The 23,164-nt window shown below is 32.6% G+C and overlaps 1 protein-coding gene and 1 pseudogene across 5 annotated transcripts; both read left to right on the top strand.

The window, feature by feature from the left end:
* The first annotated feature begins 658 nt into the window (after positions 1-658).
* Positions 659-8,312, top strand: LOC139504746 (heterogeneous nuclear ribonucleoprotein A/B-like; annotated as a pseudogene).
* Positions 8,313-8,356: 44 nt separating this feature from the next.
* Positions 8,357-13,700, top strand: LOC139504745 (uncharacterized). 5 transcript variants are annotated; one of them, XM_071294728.1, is made up of 4 exons: positions 8,357-8,512; positions 10,830-10,868; positions 12,245-12,353; positions 13,460-13,700. In XM_071294728.1, the coding sequence occupies exons 1-3, from the start codon at positions 8,375-8,377 to the stop codon at positions 12,350-12,352; spliced, it is 285 nt and encodes a 94-aa protein (XP_071150829.1). In that variant the 5' UTR covers positions 8,357-8,374; the 3' UTR covers position 12,353; positions 13,460-13,700. The 5 variants fall into 5 exon arrangements, with proteins under 5 accessions (XP_071150829.1, XP_071150827.1, XP_071150825.1 ...); XM_071294726.1 differs by having other exon boundaries at positions 12,245-12,339; XM_071294724.1 differs by having other exon boundaries at positions 12,245-12,304.
* Positions 13,701-23,164: the final 9,464 nt, after the last annotated feature.

Genomic DNA, 23,164 nt, shown 5'->3' on the forward strand with positions numbered 1-23,164 from the left:
TATTAGCTTTCAAACCATTAACATTTTTTCAATCAATTGTGATTTAATCAAATGATATTTAATTAGACAACATCAAATTTAGTATTGCATATTTTATTTTAGTTTTAAAATTGTCGAATTGTCTTGGTCACGAAATGGGCTAGATGGTGTCTATTTTGTTTCGTATTAGGTGCCGAATTGTCTTTTTGTCGTAAAGTGTCATTGTCGAATTGTCTGTGTGTCGAAATGTCTCTGTGCCGAATTTCCTTTGTGCCGAATTGTCTCTATGTCGATTTGTCTTAGTGTCGAAGTGTCTTGTTATCCTTTTAAATTCAGACCTTAGTGCCAAAATAACATAGTTTCGAAGTGCTGATTTCTATGGAGTCAAGGCTTTGGGACATAATACTTATCTTATAAGGTCAAAGATATAGTCTGTATGTGATTTCGTAGGGACGATAAGATGTAGGGCGAAAATATACTGGCTCGTTTTTTTCCGGAAATCACCGGAGATCAACATTTTAAATATTATTAAAATAGAAGAATCACATAATTAAATGGAAACTATAATTTTCTTATAAAATACTAGCATTGTTTTTTTTTTAGAAGGAATTGAAAAATAAAAATGAAATAAATATGTGCATTGATACAATTTTCTATTGACCAATCAGAAGTCAATATTTCAGCCGACCACGCTTTGGTGCAGCCATTTTGTTGGAGTCCTTTGTGCGAAGAAGTCGTCCTGTGTAAAGAAAGAACAATTTTAAAAATGGCAGAAGAAGAAACTCCTGTAGCTGAGCAGATTGAACAACAAAATGGCGAGGAGTTCACAGAAAACGCAGTAGAACCAATGGAAGGAGACGAATCTGGAGGTGGAGATCAGGCCGAAGGAGGAAATCCTGAAGATGAAGACGACAGGTAAAAAAGCCGCCGCATTGTTCTTTAAACATTTTGTATGTAATAAACTAGGTTCACGTCTTTATCTGCCACTGTTCATCGATAGTCTTTCAAAATTAATGTTTCATGAATCAAGAGACAAAACCTAATGTCGAAATTTTATTCAAATACTTCGGTGAAAATTCACGCAAGTTTACACATGTGACGTCATACAGAATACATATTTATACAGATTTATATTGATACGTAACAATTGCTTGAAGATGAGATTATATACCGGTTTGTTTGAAATTCTAAAGTTAAACAAGGCTATATTGGTCCAGTTATTATGATCCTAAATTATGAAGCAGAAAAACCCATTTCAAGATGATTTCTCAATAGATTTTATATTGTTTAAATTGTATATCATATTTAAAAAAAAATCGCCAAGCTGAGCGAGGGAACTTTTTTTTTAAGGGGGTTTTTGGGTGTCTGAAACATTGTGAAACGGAAAAAGTTTATTTCAGCATTACTTTGGGAGAGGTCAATGTATTTATTAGCTGCGGAACCGTAGCTTTAGAAATGCGTTTTTTTTTTATTAGCTAGCATAGTAAGTAACAAAACAAAATTCAATATTACAGTTCATCTCTGTTGGTCGACCAAAACTTTCTTGATTCTTCTGTGACCTGTACTATCGAAAAGCTTCAACACACGTTCTTTGTCAACTGTGTCATTCCTATGCACATGGAGCATACAAAGCCTGTCACTACCCATTGTAGCCCGTTACCAGGTTTTCAAACGAATAGGTACTGAGAAGACTAGACCAACATTGTTACTTAAATGGATTTTTGACTTGCTAATGTCACAAGTGATAAGAAGTTACCTGTAAACATTGCATGAAAATTTCAAAAGGGCACGTTTTAACTTTTTATCCTGCAATTGGGTGTCCTACTATACAGATACAGCCCTACAGATATCGCTATGCTGTATCTGTATACTATACAGATAATCGCTTTAAAGCTCCGCCTTCTGCCGGACTGAGTATTGTTTGAACCTGTGTGACCTCAGAATGTGTATTCCAGTTGCATTCTAATGATGATGACAATTGTCGATTTCAAAACTTGAATGTGTATGATTGTGTTACAAAATCAACCATGTCAATTTCAGCATGCATGTTTATTGAATTTTAAGTCTGAAGCGTAGGACAACTCGTACACTTCTGTTTCAAATTTGACAATGTTTTGTTATTTGTTTTTACTGTTGAAATTAGTTGTGATGTTAAAATAGATAATTATTCACCTTGAGCGATGTTTTATTGTTGACCATTCAAGATTCTTTTTTTTTTGCGAACCCGTCTTCAGTGTAATGTGTGATTAGGATATTACTACGCAGGCCTCAAAGGATTACAAATCTAAAAAAAATACTAAATATGTTAGTTTTTGTGCCTTTTAAAACACAAACAATTTACCGAATTAATTGCAGGATAAAGACAATAACTGTTTAGTGTCTTTAAATATCAGCTGTATTTGTACTCAGCTCGAAACAGGTGTAGTAGCTCGCTAAAAGCTCGCATACACCTTGTTCCTAGCCTCGTACAAATACAGCTGATATTTAAAGACACTAAACAGTTATTGTCTATATAACTGCATCTGTAGAATTCGTAAATACTTGTGAAAGTATTTTAGGAAATACAAAACATGAATATAAAGTGAAGCCTTGTTTCTTCTAGAATTGAAAAAAACATACAAATCTTTGTTTAGGAATCGATTGAATCAAGCTGCATGATCCTGCAGATGTAACTGAACATAACTGAATTATGTTCACTTGTATTGAAAATTTTTATTCATTGAATATTAATTCCCAAGTGATTAACATACATGTATCTTTTTGTCATCTCATAATGATGATCAAGTATGAATTGGTGAACAAAGAAATTGTTTTGTTGCGAGTTATGCATCAAATTAGACTTGAAATAAAGCTTGATTTTTTGACTTAAAAAACACTTGCTATTATTAAGCATTGTTATCACAAGTAGAATGTGTGCTTTTGAAGATTTCATTACATTAAATGAACAGGAAAATAAGGAGGTCCCTGTATACTGTTTTTTTCAACACCAGAAAACTGGGGTGTTCACTGAATTGGAATACAGGAAATACCCCACTTTTCTTGACTTGAGCCTTACTTGTTGAATTTTGTACAAATTCAATATAGAAAACCGTATCAAGGAATAAAATAAAAATAATTGACCTACCTACCCATACCCTAACAACCAAACAATGTTGATTTCCGGTCACTAGGATCTTGGGTATGAACAAGATCTTAGTGAATGGAAATCAATATTGATTGGTTGAAATATTTTAAGATGTCAAACTTCTGGCATCCTTTCAGAGATTGAAAGTAGAATGCATTGTGTATGTTGGAAAAAGTGGATTATCTGGACTCGGAAATGTTGATCATAGTAAGGCACACGAAAGTGTATATATGTACGGATGTCTGACAAGTACAAAATAAGCGCAAGAAAATTGTCAGTGATCTCCTGTTTAGAATGGGCACTGCTTTCTGTCGATATTGCACAATTTAAAAAAAAAATTGGAAAAGGCAAATGTAAATAGTGAATATATGTGTTATAGAGACAGAAGAATTTTTTTATACGACCGCAAAAATTACAAATTTTTTGGTCGTATATTGGTATCACATTGGTATCGTCGTCATCGATTTATTTTGTACATCAAATTGGTGACATTGGAACTTGGTTATTACATCTGATTTCATCTCTTTCAGAAAATTGTTTGTTGGTAATCTGAGCTGGGAAACTACACAAAGTAAGTACAATTATGTTAACCCTTTCAACGCTATACACGGCATATGCCGCGATGACGTATGCCGTTCGCCACTGCTATTCGCGGCATATGCCGCGATGAAAAAGGATTTTTCATTAGGACTCATAAACCATTCGGTTTTCATTCGGGTTCTCTCTAATTTTTCATCGTTTGAATCTAGGATATGCAAGATCTCATTTGCGCTTGAAATCCGACAATTTTTATAGTAAAATCATGCAGTAGAAGGAAAATAGAAGGAAAATAAAAACAAATATTTTGATAAATGCAAATGGCGAAAATCGGAAACGAAGCTGTAAATATGGAAAAATTTCAGCATTTCCTTGGCGAAACTATCAACGAGGATTAGTTAAAAGGTTTCTTGTTATCTCAATGTGTTTATTACATTAAATTCGTGTGGGAAATATGATTTGATCGATCATTACGAGACGTAGAAAAAGGGGGGAAAACGGAGGTTGACTGAAATTTTTTAGGACGGAGCTATTTATTTGTGCCACGATTACATAAAACGTTATGTATGGTACAATACGCTACGGAATCGGGCAACTGGTGTCTTCTTTACAATATGGCAGATAAAACAACAAAATAAATGAAGACTAAAAGTAGTTTTTATTCAAAATTCAACACAAATGTAATAAATTACACCTTTTTACCTGTTAATTACCTGAAAACGCAGGTAACCTGATAAAAATTTCAGTAAAATAATTGCCTAACATTACAGTTCATGCTCTCCTGAGCATTTTTCATGCAATAAATTTCTCTGTATCTCATATAATAAAAAAGATACAGCAGTCTGAAAAGGAAAATACTGTTCTAATGAATGAAATAAAAAAAAATGCAGCAGCAGCAGCCATTTTTCTATTTTTTTGTGTAGCGTTGAAAGGGTTAAAAAAAAATATGTACACAGTAGACCTTTTAAATGTCTTTTTAGTGAAACTTTGATCTTCTGTCATAACAGTTATTCAATGGAAAGTTGCATTTATCAAATAGAATCTAAAATGTAAATAATTCTATTAAGTCCGCCTCCATTTGTTTTATAACTATTTGGAAAAAAATCATCTTTTAGACTTGTACAAGACAGACACAATTTGTATTGCCCTTTATTGGTCTATTAAATATTTTATTACTGTTGTCTTGTTAGTTTTGATGTGGAGAAAAGGGTGCCAATAATAGTGCCTGCCATCCTATTTTGGTAGCAAGAAAAAAATAAAAAATATTGACTGATTAATCCGCATGAAATAGCTTTACTGGTAGTCTTCACTATTTTTAGTATTGAATATTATTTTCTGCACAATTTTCTAGCTTTTTCAACAAATGTTCTTTTTCATAATGTCATTGTCCTAAATATTTTTTCAGAGGATCTGAAAGACTATTTTTGTAAATATGGAGAAGTGGAAAACTGCACATTAAAGACAGAAATTGAAACAAAAAGATCAAGAGGATTTGGTTTTGTTGTATTTAAATTAGCATCTGTAGTGGACAAGGTACGTGTTTCAATAATATTTTTTGAACATGAATATTTGAAAGTGATTGAATATAAACATTCTTTGACAATTAGTATAATTCCATTATAAAGCAAAGACTTGTTAAACATGAGAATATTTACAGAGTATTTGATCTGTATTTTAAACCAGAGAAAAAAAGTATAAATAACATTTTTTTGAAATAGAAATATGAAGCTTTAATACATAGTTATGGCGAGTGTATGTACAGAACTATTTTGTACTTAAAATTTCATTTTCCAAAATAAGGAAGAGCTGTTGGTTGTTGTTCCAATGGTTTTTTATACCGTGTTCATCTCGAGATTATTAGTAAATAGTTAAAATATACTTGAAAGATTTGTCCTTGCTTAGATATTAAATGGCATTTATTTGTTTAGGTTTTAGAAGAGAAAGAACACAAATTAAATGGAAGAACAATAGACCCAAAAAAAGCAAATCCAAGAAGAGAAGTGGTAAAGAAAATATTTGTTGGAAAATGTGATCCAAGCACAGAAGAAAGTGAAATTAAAGAATATTTCTCCAAATTTGGAAAGGTAAGCTCTTGGTGAAATATATTGTCATTTTTTTCAAGAGATTTTATTTCATTTACATATGGGGGGGGGGGGAGATTTTGGGTAGTGAATTTCAAAAAAACTCCATGCTCTTAACATTTAGAAGTGCACACGAAGTTTGTTTTTATGAATAATGGCTGTGGATAACTATCTTCAATTTGAGAAAGAAGTGAAATTTATTCTAGAAATTAAAATCAGATTGATCAAATGTTCTTGTAAAAGACCAAATGTTCTCACAATAATTATTAGTGGTGTGCACATGTCTGAAAAAAAGACCCAAAGCAGTAACAATTTAAACTTGTTTTATATTTTGTTTAAGGTCTATCAAAACTATAAACATTCTTTTGTATATGTTGGGTATTTATAAGTGTTATGAAATGTATTTATAGGTAGAGAAAGTGGAATTGCCATTTGATAAACAAAAGGACCAAAGACGAGGCTTTGTGTTTGTTGAATTTGATTCTGAAAAGGCTGTAGAGAAAGTATTAAATGAAACAGCACATAAAATGGGCTCTCAAGAGGTATGTTGGATTCTGTGCTGCCATAAAATTGCTCCAAATAATGCAGTGGATTCACAAATGATGCAATATTTTTAAGTTTTAAATTATATTTTCTTTATTCACAAATCTCAATGAATTTAGTGGTTGCTTCTTGTTCCCAAACCATTCAACACCATTTTTGAAAATCAAAAAATTTGAAATTAAAAAAGACAAATTTGCCAACAGTTTCCTTTTGTTTTGAATTTAAAGTTGTCCAGAAAAGAAATTTTTACACATCAGTTTATACAGTCATGTTGAGAGTGAAATTTTATTTTATAGTACATAGCCCAACAAGTTGTCGATCAGTAATGTTTTTTCAATGATTTTTCGTTAATCTGCAAAATCAAGATGAGCATGAGCAACATATTAAAAAGCAGCATTCAATACATGCAATTTGTATAGAAGTTTGCTTGTATCTTGTTGTTATTCTCGGATAGAAAGTAAATTGAGATTTTATTTCATGTTAATTTGTCTCTATTATATGGCTATTCACATCCTTCAGTAACATTTTTGACCATAAACTTTACAGATTTTTTTGTAAAACAATTTTCACAGGCCCACAGGAAGTTTACAATCCTCTGGATTTGGACTACTTGTTTTGCAAGTTTAACCTGAGGTCTTCCAGATATGTTTCCCATTCATTGATCATAAATAGGTCTGTATGCATCATTAGTGAATACACTGCATTTTCGTTTAATGCATCTTGATGTCTGTTTAGATCTGGATACATTTAATGATTTTTTACTGTTTTAACAAATTCTATTTTTCAGTCTTTTCAATTTTCAGCTAAAGTATTGTTTTATTTATGATTTCTGTCAGTGAACATTTATTGGAACATTTACTGATATTGAATTGTAAGGTTAAAGACGCTTTCACATGAGAAGTACAAACCTTGCTAGAAATATATATTCATATATAGATACTTAACAGTTAACAAGAAAAGATAAAAATAACAGTGGTTGTTGGCTAAAGTGCTGGGAAAAAATGTTATTATTACTATGATGACTATGTCTGACCCTCCTTTTGTTCCACTTCCAGCGGGATGCAGGATTTGAGTGGATGCAAAGGAGCCGAAACAGTTGAGGGCAGGTATCAAACCATATGAAAGAAAAACTGTTCAAGCTCTGCAAACAAAAGTGTAAACAATCTTACTAGATTAATGTAACAGATCACTTTGATCAAGTTTATTTACATTTTTGTTAATGATTTAACAAGTTCTTGCTCTTTTTTGCTTTTAACAGGTGTTGTAAAGTGTAATTACTACTATGGAACTTCTCAGACTGAGTAAAGAATACCCTTGTAAATGGTAAAAACTAAAGTGTTTATAGAATATGAAAATCAGGTTAAGATTTATATAGTAAAGTGTGTTTTTCAAATTTGTAGTTTGATGTAAAGAAAGCCACACCCCACAAATCAAAGCAAACGAGGAGGACGTGGTGGGTTCTTTGATGGAGAAGAGGAGGTAGGGGTCGTGGAGGAGGTTGGTGTCAAATTAATGAAGAAATGGGTCCAATTGTTCTTTGTAGCCCATCACCAACAAATAAATCTTATCTCAATTAGAAATTGTTTGCCCAAGTTCATTGTGAGACTTTTCTAGGGGAATAGAATATGAGGACTTTATGGTGCATTAAGATTATAATTTTCCTTTAAAATTACAACACTAGAATAGTTCGTGCCTAATTTTGTTTCAAACTTGTGGTAATTCACAACCTTGATAATTAATTGTATGATTAAGGTTGATAAAGTGGTATGTACCCATTACCAAACATTCATCTTCATGCAATTTTGACAAAACGATTAGCATTCTTATTTAGTATGTTTTATAATAAACTTCAATAATTCTCAGTATGAATGCAACAAAATATACCTGAAAACAAAGAAATTTTGCAATTATTAGCTTTATGTTTTTGCTATTGATTTGTTTTCTGCTTAATAAATGTTTTTAACTTATTTTCATCGTGCCTGTAGAGGAATACTCTTAAATTGGATAATGCACACACCATGACAAAAACAAACATCACATTGTATTGAATTTCTGCATTTAACATTATGAATGATGAATGGGTAAATTGCAGGGTACAACCAAGGTTACTATGGAAACCAAGGAGGTGCTTACCCTGCCTACAATTATGGTGGATATGGTAATTATGACAGCAATTACTACAATAATTACGGATACGGATGGGGAGGATATGACCAGAGTTATTATGGTGGATATGGAGGTTATGGAGGTAAGATTCAGACAAAATCATAATAAATTTACAGTTTTTGTTTGTTTTATTGTTAAGGTCATAATGAATGTATGACTTTCATCCTCCTGCTTGTCAAGTTTCTTTCCAATAAAAAATCTGCTTTTATTAACCGGATTTTTGTGACAAAAATGTCGGTTATTGATTTGGGGATGTACGGCGGGCGGGCGGTCGGTCGGGCGGTGCGGGCGGGAATCAAATGTTGTCCGTGCATTAACTCATGAACCGTTCAACCAAAGCTTTTAAAATTTTAATATGTTGTTACTGACAACTAAATGAAGGTCAAGTTCAATAATGGCGATTTTGACTTTTACCGTTCAGGAGTTATGGTTCTTGAAAGATTGAAAAATGGAGTTTACAGTCGTGTCCGTGCATTTACGCATGAACTGTTCTACCTAAGCTTCCCAAATTTTAATATGTTGTTACTGAAGACAAAATGGAGGTCAAATTCAATAATGGCGATTTTGACTTTTACCGTTCAGGAGTTATGGTTCTTGAAAGATTGAAAAATGGAGTTTCCAGTCGTGTCCGTGCATTTACGCATGAACTGTTCTACCTAAGCTTCCCAAATTTTAATATGTTGTTACTGAAGACAAAATGGAGGTCAAGTTCAATAATGACGATTTTGACTTTTACCGTTCAGGAGTTATGGTTCTTGAAAGATTGAAAAATGGTGTTTCCAGTCGTGTCCGTGCATTTTCTCATGAACCATTCAACCAAAGCTTTTGAAATTTTTATATGTTGTTACTGATGGCAAATTAAAAGTCAAGTTCAATTATGACGATTTTGACTTTTACTGTTCAGGAGTTATGGTTCTTGAAAGATTGTGAAATGGCGTTTCCATTCACGTTGTTGCATTTACTAATGAACCATTCAATCTAAGCTTTTCAAATTTTAAGATGTTGATACTGATGACAAAATGGAGGTCAAATTTGATATTGACGATTTTCACTTTCACCATTCATCAGTAATGGTTCTTGTGATATTGCCAGGACACAAATAAATATTAATAAATCCGGTTTGCTGTCGTTGTGACAGCCTCTTGTCTTAAAATAATCCAAAATCAATAACTATGTAATGATATTAAAAATAATCTGAATGGTGTTAGTGTGTCAGCTTTGCTTTATACTTGGCAGTCTTAAACACTTTTGTTGGCAGATCAATATTTCAAAAGAACTCGAAGTTCTCTTCATTGGATAAAATATAATTTAGGATGGAAGTCTTAATTATTGTGACCTTGTTTATTTGACATAATTTCATCTAGGTTTTGATGAGATGACCTTTTTCATCATTTTATATTGATCAAAGAAACCTACTGAAGTTATGTCAAATATGCAGAAATAAACTAACCTGTTATCAAAATTGTTAACTTCTTTCAGATTTGATAGTTTGGTTACATTAAATATATTTTGTAACTGCATAAATATATGAGCTGTATTATTTTAAGAATTCTTGTCCTAACTTGTTGAAATCAAAAATATTGTGAGCAGGGAATGACTAATTAGAATAAGTGTATGCAAGTAAAAAATTCCTAAGAATATCTATCATCAGACTGAAAACTATTCCAAAAGTATAAGGGGTTTAGCATTAACATTTTCAAGGTTGTTGGTTTTTTTAAAATTTTTATGTGAAAAGGGTTTTGAAATCTTTATCTGTATCAAATTAAACATAATAGTTTTTGGATATGATATTTATACACAATGTTTGTAAAGGATTTTATCATTGATTTATTTTATTGGGAATTGACATGAAGGGATAAAGCCATAATATAACATTTTTACAAAACTTGTGACCTCACAATGGTACAAGTCAGTTGATTTCTTGTGAGGTAAAATCTTGTGTAATATTTACACTTATCTTTTATTGCTTTTATATCATATTCTGACACTGTTCTAGAATTGAATAGGTAACATATTGATGAAAAATATACACTTGTCACACTGTCCTAATGCATAATATAATTAATTTCAAGGTTAACTATCTGATATAAATATTCACTCAAGTTTTGGTTTAATTAGATGAATTATATAAAATGTTAAAAAATCTCAATGTTTGCATTAGAAATTGGACAAAAACAAAAATATTTTCAGAATATGGTACCTAAGCAATTACTAAGTTTGAAATAAGGACACACAAACAAAACAAATAATGCAATGAAATACAAAAAATGTGATAAGCAAGATCACACTGAATTACAGAGTTGTTCATTTGTATGAGTAACCGATATTGGAGCCCAAAAATATGGGGCATCATCAAATTTGACTAGTCTTTGGTTTGATGCATCCTCATCTTTTTGTAGGCTACGATTATGGCAATGGAAGTTGGGGATATGATCAAGGTAGGTTGCTGCAGTTCACATTGCTTTATTTGGTTTAATGTTCCTGTAGAGGATGTGTGATGCTAACACTCAAGAGTAGCTTAAAATCTTACAAGGGTTCAATGGTGGACAACATTTTCAAGTTTCTTCTGCAATTTAACTTTGTATTTTCTCTTGTTCATTTCATTAAGTGGGACGTTATACAATAAAGATGTCAAATTCAGTGTTGTACATAATTAAGACAAAAAAGCAGTTGTCTAAACTTGTTCAGTGTGTCAGTAACTAGTAGTGACCTGATTGTATGTAGTTGCATGGGTTACAGATTGAAGTTAGTTTATTCAAGAAAGAGGAATTGCATTTTCTGTCCACACGTTCAAAGAGAAAGGGGTCACATGTTTCATATTGACGTGTGTTTCTTCTGATAGTAGGGTTGACATAGGCTGTCAAACTTTCTTAGCTTTTATTTAAAAGAAAACCTGTCTGTGATTAAGGTTGTCTTTAAAAGAAGTGTTAAATAAACTTGAATATACCTTGTTTGTCTTTTGTTATTTTTTTGTAAAATGATAACATATATATAATAAGCTTATTTCAGACGACTTTGTAACATATGGGTTAGCTTTTATTTGCATGTTTATTAATCGAGCAACTTTTATTTATATCTTTTAACTGATTCCTTAGATACAATTAAATGCATATTATGGGGCCATCTGAGTTTTCAAAATTATTCAGGGTTGGTTTTTTTTTTGGGGGGGGGGGGGATATTTCATGAAATTCAAAGGTAAATGAATGTAAAGTTCTTAATTTAAAGGAATTCAAAGTAAACTGAAATTTAAGAGTTGTGCTTTCAGAATAAATACACATGGACAATTTAAAACCTGCTTCCTTCAGTTGTATATTACACCTTATAGCTCATTCTTGCTTAGATCTACCAATGGTCTTGTATTTCAAATGTGGCATGCTGGCAACACCAGTAAGATGATGAGACTTGGCAATAATGCACACAAGTAGAGGATTGAATTATATTAATTTATAAGGGGAAAAAGAAGTAACAAATTTTGAGCATTTTGAAGGGGCTTGTGTTAAGAACTGACTCATTTCAGTCATTTATTCATCATAGTAAGTAAAATGTATTAGGGTTGTTCCAAGTTCATTTTAGTTACACAGCAGACTTCTGAAGATATACAGACTGGCAGAATACAAGAATAAAAACTAAAAAGCTTAAAAATTTAAGCTTTTATGGATGGATCAATGTAGTTGTTGGAAATCACAGGTAGATTTTTAGTAAGGTTCAATAAGAAGAATTTGATAGTATATGAACACTCATTTACTGGGATACCAATGGAGGAGATAGCTGGTAAAATAGTGCAGAAAAGATAAAGCATATGTATATTTTGTAGGCCAACAGACAAGTCAATATGGTAAACAACAGAAAGGTGCACGAGGAGGCGGAGGAGGAGGTTATCATCCATACAACCGATGAAGAAATTTATAGGTCTCATTTTTAATGTAAAGTATTTTCATTTCTCATACTTCTAACAAAGTGTGCACCTTTTTATAAAAGTTTTATTTTCTAACCATTCGTAGTTAGAAAATGCAGATGGTAGAAATTAACAAGCACCTTTGTTAGATGAACGTTTTCTAGAGATTTTAGATGTTTTGATTGTATAATCTATATAATTTTCTGTCATTTTTGAAATGTATTCCAAAATTTACTGTTAAACTAACATGTGATTCTGTAAGCCTCTTCTTCGGTGATTATGTTATGTTTACCACCATATTTGGATGTGTGCTTTATCAGGTTTGTTGGCAAATTTTTTATTTAATGAATTCTGGGTTATTTTACAACAGTGTAAAACACTGTATAAATGAAAGGTGTGCATAGCCAGCAAAACTAAATAAAGCACATAGCTAGATACGGTTTTATCACAAGATAATTAATTATATATTTTTAAGAAAAGAATGTAAGAAAAAAGGCAATTGTGGTGGAGGTGTTATGCATTTTCATGGAGTAATGCTGATATCAGCAAGTTCATGTATATAAAAAAAAATAGATGCAGACTAACCTCAAGAAACAGAAAATCATGTTTGTTTCAGTTTCATATTCAAATTTGCCTTCAATCTGTTTGTTGACACATTCAGTTTATAAAATGCATTGTACAAGAACATGAAACGCATACCCAAAAAAATGAAGAGAACAATGAGAACTAAAACACAGAAACCAGAAAGTGTCAAAGATGACTAAAATTTCAATTGAATATTGAAAAATAAAAGCTATAGGACAATTTCAGAACTAGTGCATCAGGAAATTAAACACTTGTAAAAAGTGAGCTACAGAACAAAAAATCTAAAAAATGTTGTGCGACTTGTTCTAGATTTTAGCTGCATGTAGAATATTTCTGCTGGTTAATTGATGGACTGGTGAAAAATTTTACAACTTTTTAACTTTTCTGATGTTCTGGGGAAAATTTACAAAAATCACAAATAAGACCTTGATATGATATAAAACAGATGTTATTTATTCTTGATAGTACTTGCAGCTACTTCTGAAACAGTTGATCTTGAAGGTAATGTATGAACATTTTAATTTGAACAAATTTAATTTCTATTTACAGAATGGTAATTCATCGATTCATCCTCATCCCTCATCAATCAATCAATGGAATATCATCGATCATGGACATGTCAACTTTTTTAACAAAAAATGTTGTATACACAACTATGTGATTTTTAACTTTTGCTTTGTTTTAAAAAAAACTGTTTACTCTTGTCAAGAAAGCAAGAGTTTAAAATACATAGTGTAAATATTGTAATTTGAATAAATGTCCCTGGTCAGGGAAAATTGAAAATATTAAATATTACTTTTTGTACTTTGGCTTCACTTGATACATATCTTGAAAAAAAACTTGACCAAATCCACTTAGTCCCCTGCACATCTAAAAATGTTCAGAAATGAAAATTGGCATTTAGCCTAGACCAGAGTTTGTTGATTGTCAATTTGGGCTGCTGTTGTGTTCATTTTGTCATGTATATCTGTTAATAAGCTTGCATTTCTAAAGACACTAGAGGTCTGTCACTCACTTGGTAACAGTTGTCTGCTGATTCTTGTTGCATTGATTGACCATTGCAAGAATCAAAACAGAAAGAACAAGTTGGAAAGTTCCAACCCTTTTTGTCTCGCTTGACAAGTCGAAAAGCTAAGACATGGGTATGCTGTTTCCAGCGGCAGCGACAACAATGTATTAGTTTGTGATTAAGTCTAGTTAATGGTGAACCACTAGTGGCAAGTTAAAGATATTTGGTATAGTTATATTATTAATGTCATCTCATTACCATGGAGGTTATTTGGCCCTGCCCCCTAAGTTATACTCTATTGACTTTGGAATTTTTGCTTAGTTTCATGTATTAGCTTGTGTTTAAGTTTGTTTCAAGGGAACAGCTTTAATGTTAAAGTGTTGCTATTTTATTTTCAATACTTGCATTATCGAAATTACAAAAAAGCAAGACATCTGTGATAAGTTTATTTTGACTAACAATGTATGAATAAGGTTCTTGTATTGTAAATCTTGTCATAATTGTCCCTGTGGCAACGAAGACAGTAGCAAAATGCATCATCAATGGCTTGAAAGTATTTTTACAAAGCTCTACTTCAGAAGGTAAAATATCTTAGTACTTTGTTCCTTGTATGTAGATGCCAAATGTTGTTTATGTCTTGAATGTTGATTATCCTCGACTTAATTTCATGGTACAGGGACTGCTTGATAAAACTTGCTATATTTGGAATATGGGATCCTTGCAAGCTCTTTTTGTGTTGTACAGGTTTTCCTGAACTAGACCTCAATTCATGGATCAGTGGACACTGTTTTGTAAGCAATGAATCAACTTTATTTAGTATATGACATGAATGCAAGGTGTAGCTGTCGGACTTGACTAGCTTCAATCAGACTTTGATCTCATTTTATAGTTCAGTTATGTACAAATTTCTAGGCTTTGTTCTCTTGGATCCTTGTAGATCATAAAATTCTCAACATCAGATTGCAAATTGGCATTATCCCATGTTAACAGAGGATGGTCAATGTGTGCAGGATAATAAAACATTTCTTTAATAGTTATCCCACAAGGACTTGGTGTGTCAGTGTAAGATCGCCCCTAGCCAGAGAGTGATCTAACACTGACACACCAAGTCTGCCAACTCGTCCCACTTATAAAAAGATCTTGCTTCCTTTAAGTATGTTAAGTTACTGTTAGTTTGTATCCAGTCGTCCTGGTGATATGGTATGTGTCGTGGCTTGATATGCTTTAGTTCTCGAGTTCGAATCCAAGCATATACACTAGATTTTTTCTACATGAATTTTGATGGACAGTCTTTTCCGTATAATTAAAGTTTTATAGTGGATTTGACATTCCCACCAAAATGTTACAAAGAAACTCGAACTGGGATGATCCCGCTCAGATCATCCCTGTTAAAACCAAGGGTATGGATGCAATTCAATAGATACAAGATCTGGTTTGATTGCCAATGAGACTTGAGTCCTATTTTTAACCGGATTTTTGTGACAAAAATGTCAGTTATTAATTTGGGGATGTACGGTGGGCGGGCGGCAATCAAATGTCTGTGCATTAACTCATGAACCGTTCAACCAAAGCTTTTAAAATTTTAATATGTTGTTACTTACAACTAAATGAAGGTCAAGTTCAATAATGGCGATTTTGACTTTTACTGTTCAGGAGTTATGGTTCTTGAAGGATTGAAAAATGGAGTTTCCAGTCGTGTCCGTGCATTTACGCATGAACTGTTCTACCTAAGCTTCCCAAATTTTAATATGTTGTTACTGATGACAAAATGGAGGTCAAGTTCAATAATGGCGATTTTGACTTTTACCGTTCAGGAGTTGTGGTTCTTGAAAGATTGAAAAATGGAGTTTCTAGTCGTGTCCGTGCATTTACGCATGAACTGTTCTACCTAAGCTTCCCAAATTTTAATATGTTGTTACTGATGACAAAATGGAGGTCAAGTTTATTAATGACGATTTTGACTTTTACTGTTCAGGAGTTATGGTTCTTGAAAGATTGAAAAATGGTGTTTCCAGTCTTGTCCGTGCATTTACGCGTGAACTGTTTTACCAAAGCTTCCCAAATTTTAATATGTTGTTACTGATGACAAAATAGAGGTCAAGTTCAATAATGACGATTTGGACTTTTACCATTCAGGAGTAATGGTTCTTGAAAGATTTAAAAATGGTGTTTCCGGTCGTGTCCGTGCATTTTCTCATGAACCATTCAACCAAAGCTTTTGAAATTTTTATATGTTGTTACTGATGGCAAATTAGAGGTCAAGTTCAATAATGACGATTTTGATTTTTACCGTTCAGGAGTTATGGTTCTTATGAAATGGCGTTTCCATTCACGTTGTTGCATTTTCTCATGAACCATTCAATCTAAGCTTTTCAAATTTTAAGATGTTGATACTGATCACAAAATGGAGGTCAAATTTGATATTGACGATTTTCACTTTCACCATTCATTAGTAATGGTTCTTGTGATATTGCCAGGACACAAATAAATATTAATAAATCCGGTTTGCTGTCGTTGTGACAGCCTCTTGTATAAAAGTAAACCATTATAATGTCAAGTGCAGCTCTTGCTGAACGGCAATCTTTAAAGGGCCCTAAAATGACTAGTGTAAAACAACCAAAGATCTATAAATCTACTAAGAAATAGGAAACACCTGTGAACGACGACCACTGAACATCAGGTTCCTCACTTGAGATAGGTGTAAACAAATTTTATAACCTTGTATACAGGCCTCATTTAAACCAAAGTTTCAGCAGGTCACATTCTGCTTGTCCTCTGACGTTTAAAACGTATCTTGACCTCAATTTAAGGAGTCTTTCCTACCCAAAGTGTGACCATTATACACGGGTTTGACTGAAACAATAAACTTAATGGAATCTGTATTTTTAGCTCACCTTTCCTAAAAGGAAATGTGAGCTTTTGCCATCACTTGGCGTCCGTCGTCGTCCGTCCGTCGTCGTCGTCATCGTAAACTATTTCAAAGATCTTCTCCTCTGAAACTACTAAACCAATTAAAACCAAACTTCATCTGATTGATTCCTAGGGTATCTAGAATAAAGTTTGTGTTTTAATTCCAATTTCTTCAAAAAAACATGGCCGCCATGGCTTAAAATAGAACATAGGGATAAAATGCAGTTTTTAGCTTATAACTCAAAAACTAAAGCATTTAGAGCAAATCTGACGTGGGGTAAAATTGTTTATCAGGTCAAGATCTATCTGCCCTAAAATTTTCAGATGAATCGGACAATCCGTTTTTAGGTTGCTGCCCCTGAACTGGTAATTTTAAGGACATTTTGCTGTTTTTGGTTATTATCATGAATATTATTATAGATAGAGATAAACTGTAAACAGCAAAAATGTTCAGCAAAGTAAGATTTACAAATAAGTCAACATGACCGAAATGGTCAGTTCACCCCTTTAGGAGTTATGGCTCTTTATAGTCAATTTTAAAAATGTTTCGTAAATCTAAGTTATCTTTTACAAAAATCTTCTCATCTGAAACTACTGGGCCAAATTGAACCAAACTTGGCAACAGTCATCATTGGGGTATCTAGTTTAAAAATTGTGTCCGGTGACCCAGCCAACCAACCAAGATGGCCACCATGGCTAAAAATAATACATTGGGGTAAAATCAGTTTTTGGCTTATAACTCAAAAACGAAAGCATTAAGAGCAAATCTGACAGAGGTTAAATGGTTTATCAGGTCAACATCTATCTGCCCTGAAATTTTCAGATGAATCAGACAACTGATTGTTAGGTTGCTGCCTCTGAATTGGTTATTTTAAGGAAATTTTGCTGTTTTTGGTTATTATCATGAATATTATTAAAGATAGAGATAAACTGTAAACAGCAATTATGTTCAGCAAAGTAAGATTTACAAATAAGTCAACATGACCGAAATGGTCAGTTGACCCCTTTAGGAGTTATGGCCCTTTATAGTCAATTTTTAACCATTTTCCGTAAATCTTGGTTATCTTTTACAAAAATCTTCTCCTTCTGAAACTACTTGGCCAAATTTAACCAAACATGGCCAAAATTATTATTAGGGTATCTAGTTTAAAAATTGTGTCCGGTGACCCGGCTAACCAACCAAGATGGCCGCCATGGCTAAAAATAGAACATAGGGGTAAAATGCAGTTTTTGGCTTATAACTCAAAAACCAAAGCATTTAGAGCAAATCTGACATGGGTTAAAATTGTTTATCAGGTCAAGATCTATCTGCCCTGAAATTTTCAGATGAATCGGACAACCCGTTGTTGGGTTGCCGCCCCTGAATTGGTAATTTTAAGGAAATTTTGCTGTTTTTGGTTATTATCTTGAATATTATTATAGATGTAGATAAACTGTAAACAGCAATAATGTAATGCTTGGGGTATACAATGTTTTTTTTTATACTTTCATCATAAATTATGTTATGAACATGAGACAAACGAGACATTTCAGTGTGTCCACTCTTGTTTTTGCTTTTGAAGAAGATATGACAGAATCGAAGAACCATTTATATAAATTGAAAACCCAAAATAATCATTGATGGAAGATTTAAGCAAAAAAATTAAGGTGAGCGATTCAGGCTCTTGAGAGCCTCTTGTTAAGAATATCTGACAGTTTTGACTAGTCACTACGGATCCTCATGTTTTAGTGCTTGTTGATATAATAGAGACGGTCATGACTTGGTAGGTAGGAATTTTATTGCCAGAACAAGTTATAATGCAGTGTTGAAAAGCATGGACTTGGAATCTGTAATATAATGACTGAAATGATGAGATCTATATCTTTCAACTCAAGTTAAATGCATCTTAAATACAAAAAAAAAAATGAGAATGGAAACTTTTGAAAACGATTAGTAATTGTCAAAACATTTATATCCACAGGTCTTGTCTATGTTATAAATATATATAGGTTTATGACAAAATTAAAGTGCAATAATATCAAAACCGCAAAAAAAATTTAATATTAAAGATGTGCCATATTGTACATATATCAAGGAGAAACTCCCTTCCAATATATAGGTCACAGTGTAGATACTATTCTGTACGCTATCCGGAAGTCGCGATTTTCGAAGCGAGAACGTTTTGGATCACATTTTAAATTTGATGGGTATACTGAATTAAACGGTAAGTTGATCATCTGTACATTGCTTAATGATTAATTCAGCCGACATCGACATTCTCAAATGGTTTAGAATTAAATTCCGCACATTCAATATTCGTGTCTTTGCCTTAATCAAGAGATTTTCAAGTGCATCACTAAGAAAATCAGTCGGCGAACCTAAAAAAAATCTTTTTACCCTCTTAGTGTACAAATTAACGTAAAAACCAGACCTAATTAACTCAATGAAGTATATTTCAAGTGGTGGTAAAAGTTTCAACTAGATCTTTGAAGCCAGAAATAAGAAAATTACACTTGTTTGAAGTTCTCACTGTACGATCAGTCTCGCTTGTTTATTTTAAAACTGTATGATCAGTCTTTATGTCACTGTATTCTAGTGATGATTTCAAAGTTATTTACGATACATTAGAAGGTGGCATTTTTCTAAATAGCACAAATATATTTCAATACATTCACATCCTGAAAACTTATGAAACATGTTTTAGCTTGATAGGGTGTACTCGACTTACTACATTAAGTATAAGGATGTTTAAGTGTTGCTAAAATAAGAGGAAGGTTTGATGTATACTAGTATACAAGTTTCAGAAATGTCCTCCGTTATACTTAAAATTGTACAAACACACAGATTTAGTTGTTATATAAAAATGCATGTATTTACACACATTCGAGGCCGTACTGTAGCCTTTAATTGATCACAGTTCCTTCACTTTGTTTAAGATGTAGAGCTATATAAAAAAGAAGATGTGGTATGATTGCCAATGAGACAACTATCCACAAAAGACCAAAATGACACAGACATTAACAACTATAGGTCACCGTACGGCCTTCAACAATGAGCAAAGCCCATACCGCATAGTGAGCTATAAAAAGCCCCGATAAGACAATGTAAAACAATTCAAACGAGAAAACTGTCTCTTTGACACTCAATTGTACACACACTTTGTCAAGCGGGGGGTTATAGTGATAAAGAACTCCGTCTTTCCGTTCGTCCGTTGGACCGGTACAATATGTTTCGCCGGTTTTGTAAGCGCATCTCCTCATAAACCACTTAATATACATTGGGGGTTCCGGCCATTTTTTAAATGGAGAGGGGTCCAATCCAGGAGAAAAGGGGATTCCAAATATATGTTCCCATACAAATGAATTGATAGTTAAAAAAGGGTTCCAAACTGCCGGATCCCCTTTTTTTGAATCCGTCACTGATATAACTATTAATTAATCTTATTCGGATTCCTTATCATAAATGATAATGACTGTATTGTGTACCGTCTATTTCGGATTTTAGTAAAAATCTTTTATGGGGTAACTTTATATAAGATACGGACTTGAAACATTACATTATATGGGGGCACCCATCAGGTATTTCCAACACCTCCTAAGGCAACAACCATTTGATTATCTGAGGAGAGGGGGGGGGGCTATGTTTTTTTTTGGAAAAAAAGTTTGTTTGTTACACCCTCAGCTGCCACTATATGTCAAATGTATGTAATGCTAAAATTGAAAGAAAAAAAATTGTTTTCGACTTGTCACGAAAAAAATAGATTGTTTTTCGCCGCAGGCGAAAAAAAAAGTTTGTACAGAAAAAAAAACATAGCCCCCCCCCCCAGACAATCAAATGGTTGCTGCCTAAACCAATCATGAAAGTTTTATGAAATTGCTCCCATTTTTACTCGATTAATGCATTATGGACCTTCTATTTCTGTAAACTTACCAAAATTATATCACATGAATTATCCCCCTACGCAAAGCTGTCTTTATTCATTTTTTGTTATTTTGAAAGACAAGCTTGATTTATGTTATCATCAATTGGTCAACGGCGGACGGTGTAAATATTTTTTAAAAATGTAATAGCTAAACAGATAACTGTTACGATACACTATTACAAAGTCCACAAGCGAATCATGTATTACTTTTTAGGCATTTGATTTTAAATAAGACTGATGGAACAAAAATACAATTAGTTTGCCCGTCTAAAAAATTCATCAGAAATATTTGTATTGTCTGATGAAAGTAATTACACGTTATAGTTCCCTGGATAGTTCATAATATCACATATACACATATATACCTTCAAATTGCTGTTGTTTTTTTCTTCAAAATCACGACTGGTCATACAGTCAAAAATTTTTAAATCGCTTCTAGAATACAGTCAGTTTTAGACTGATCGTACAGTAATTTATTTTGGGATCCTCAAGGAAAACGTATTTTTTATGGGAAATACGAATATTCTACTTAAATACGAAAAGAATATTGAAACAGTATATATTTAACTGTAAACTGATGCAAATATTTGCAATAAAAGATTATTTGCTTTGTACTACGAGAACAAAATTGTCCATCGATTTCACTTTTTTTCTACAAGTTGAAGTGATGCACACGTATATTTTATATTCTAATGCATGTTTTTGTTACAGTTACTCATATTTATGATGCTATATATACCTTGAAGATGTTCAAAGCACTTTGTAGATATAGAGTAAACAAATGATGAGAAAAGTTACCGTAGGCAAAACCGTCCTGTTAGCCAGTTGGAAATCATCGCTTCGAAAATCGCGACTTCCGGATAGCGTACAGAATAGTATCTATACACTGTGTAGGTAGGCTAAGCTATTTACAATGATTCCTTGCACCATATACGCTTGAAACTTGAGTTCGCCTTTTACATTGAGCAATGAACCATAAATAATAGGCCATGGTCAAATCAAACATGCCAGACATCGTAAAATATTGAAACGAAATGGGGGTCCCTTGAAATTGAACTTGTTTTCCCTAAAATTATGTGATGATGTTGTTAAAAAACCTTACCATAAATTTACTGTTCCTATTATATATTTATTGTACAACTTTGTGTAAACATTGTTAACTTTTTATTATTCTTTCCTTTGTTTTTACAATCGGAACAGCTGTGAATTGTTTACTTCAAATGAAGTACACCAATGACGTCATAACCTATTTTTGTTATGACGTCGGCTCTGGGTTTGGTAATTTAGGTAAATGGTAAGCCGAAATGGTAAAAATGGTAAGCCGAAATGGTAAAAATGGTAAGCCGAAATGGTAAATGGTAAACCATTTTGGTAATGGTTTACCAAAGTATAAATACGGTAGAGAGAAAGGATAAGGTTTAGTACGACTTTACCCTGGGCAAGTAACACACGCTAATTCCAAGCGATTTAAATATACATGTACCGTCTAACCGAAACCATTTACCAGACTAAGTAATAACCAGACTATTTCCGTATAATGTGGGCTTGTTAATTCCATAACAAGTTGTATTTAGAGAATAACTTCTCGAGAGAAACGTTGTCTTTTAACATTGAATTCGACTTACCATTTTGCCGATTACCAAACTATAGTTCGTAGGGGGTATAGAATAGAATAGAATAGAATAGAATATTTTATTTACCAAATTAGGGCCCCAGGAGGGCATATGATACAGACAATATTATTATAAACAATAACATATGCAATACACACACAGTAAAGATATGTAACAAGTGTTATAAAAATAATAAAATAAAATAATATAACACAGAAAATACACTCAACGAAATAGTAGCAATGTATTATTATTCAATGAATACTATGTTGAAAATGACTCAAGTGCACCCGGTAAGTGTATCTTCATTTTTTGAAGACAAACATGAGGCATTAGTAGTTTGTGCGGAGAAATGTCAATATATAAAAATACAAAAAAAATACAAAAAGAACCCAATAAAAACAAAGCAATTAAGCACTCCCACATTTGACTATGAGGTATACTGCAAATAACAAAGTTTATTTAATAAAGGATATTTAATATGACTTATCTGCAGAAAGCACCAAGAGTCGGTGCTTAAAGGGGAGTCCCTACTTGTACTTAATGCAGATGAGTCAAGCTCCTTAATTATTGAAAATATATTTTTAAAACATATTTCTAAGATTATAGATTCTGTGTCCAGCCAGCAAAGATCATCAAGGGACGGTGCCAAAGAATTTGAAATTCTTCTTATGATCTGTGCAGGCTTAACAGGGGTATCCAAATTTATATTAAAGAGTTATAATGAATTAGTTATTGCAGATTAAGTTGTACTTTAATTCTTAAGTATCTTCTATATATTTGTAAAATGCAAATAGTACATTAGGATCCTCATTATTCA

This window comes from Mytilus edulis, unplaced genomic scaffold (assembly GCF_963676685.1).
Source record: "Mytilus edulis unplaced genomic scaffold, xbMytEdul2.2 SCAFFOLD_1030, whole genome shotgun sequence".
Lineage (NCBI taxonomy): Eukaryota > Metazoa > Mollusca > Bivalvia > Mytilida > Mytilidae > Mytilus > Mytilus edulis.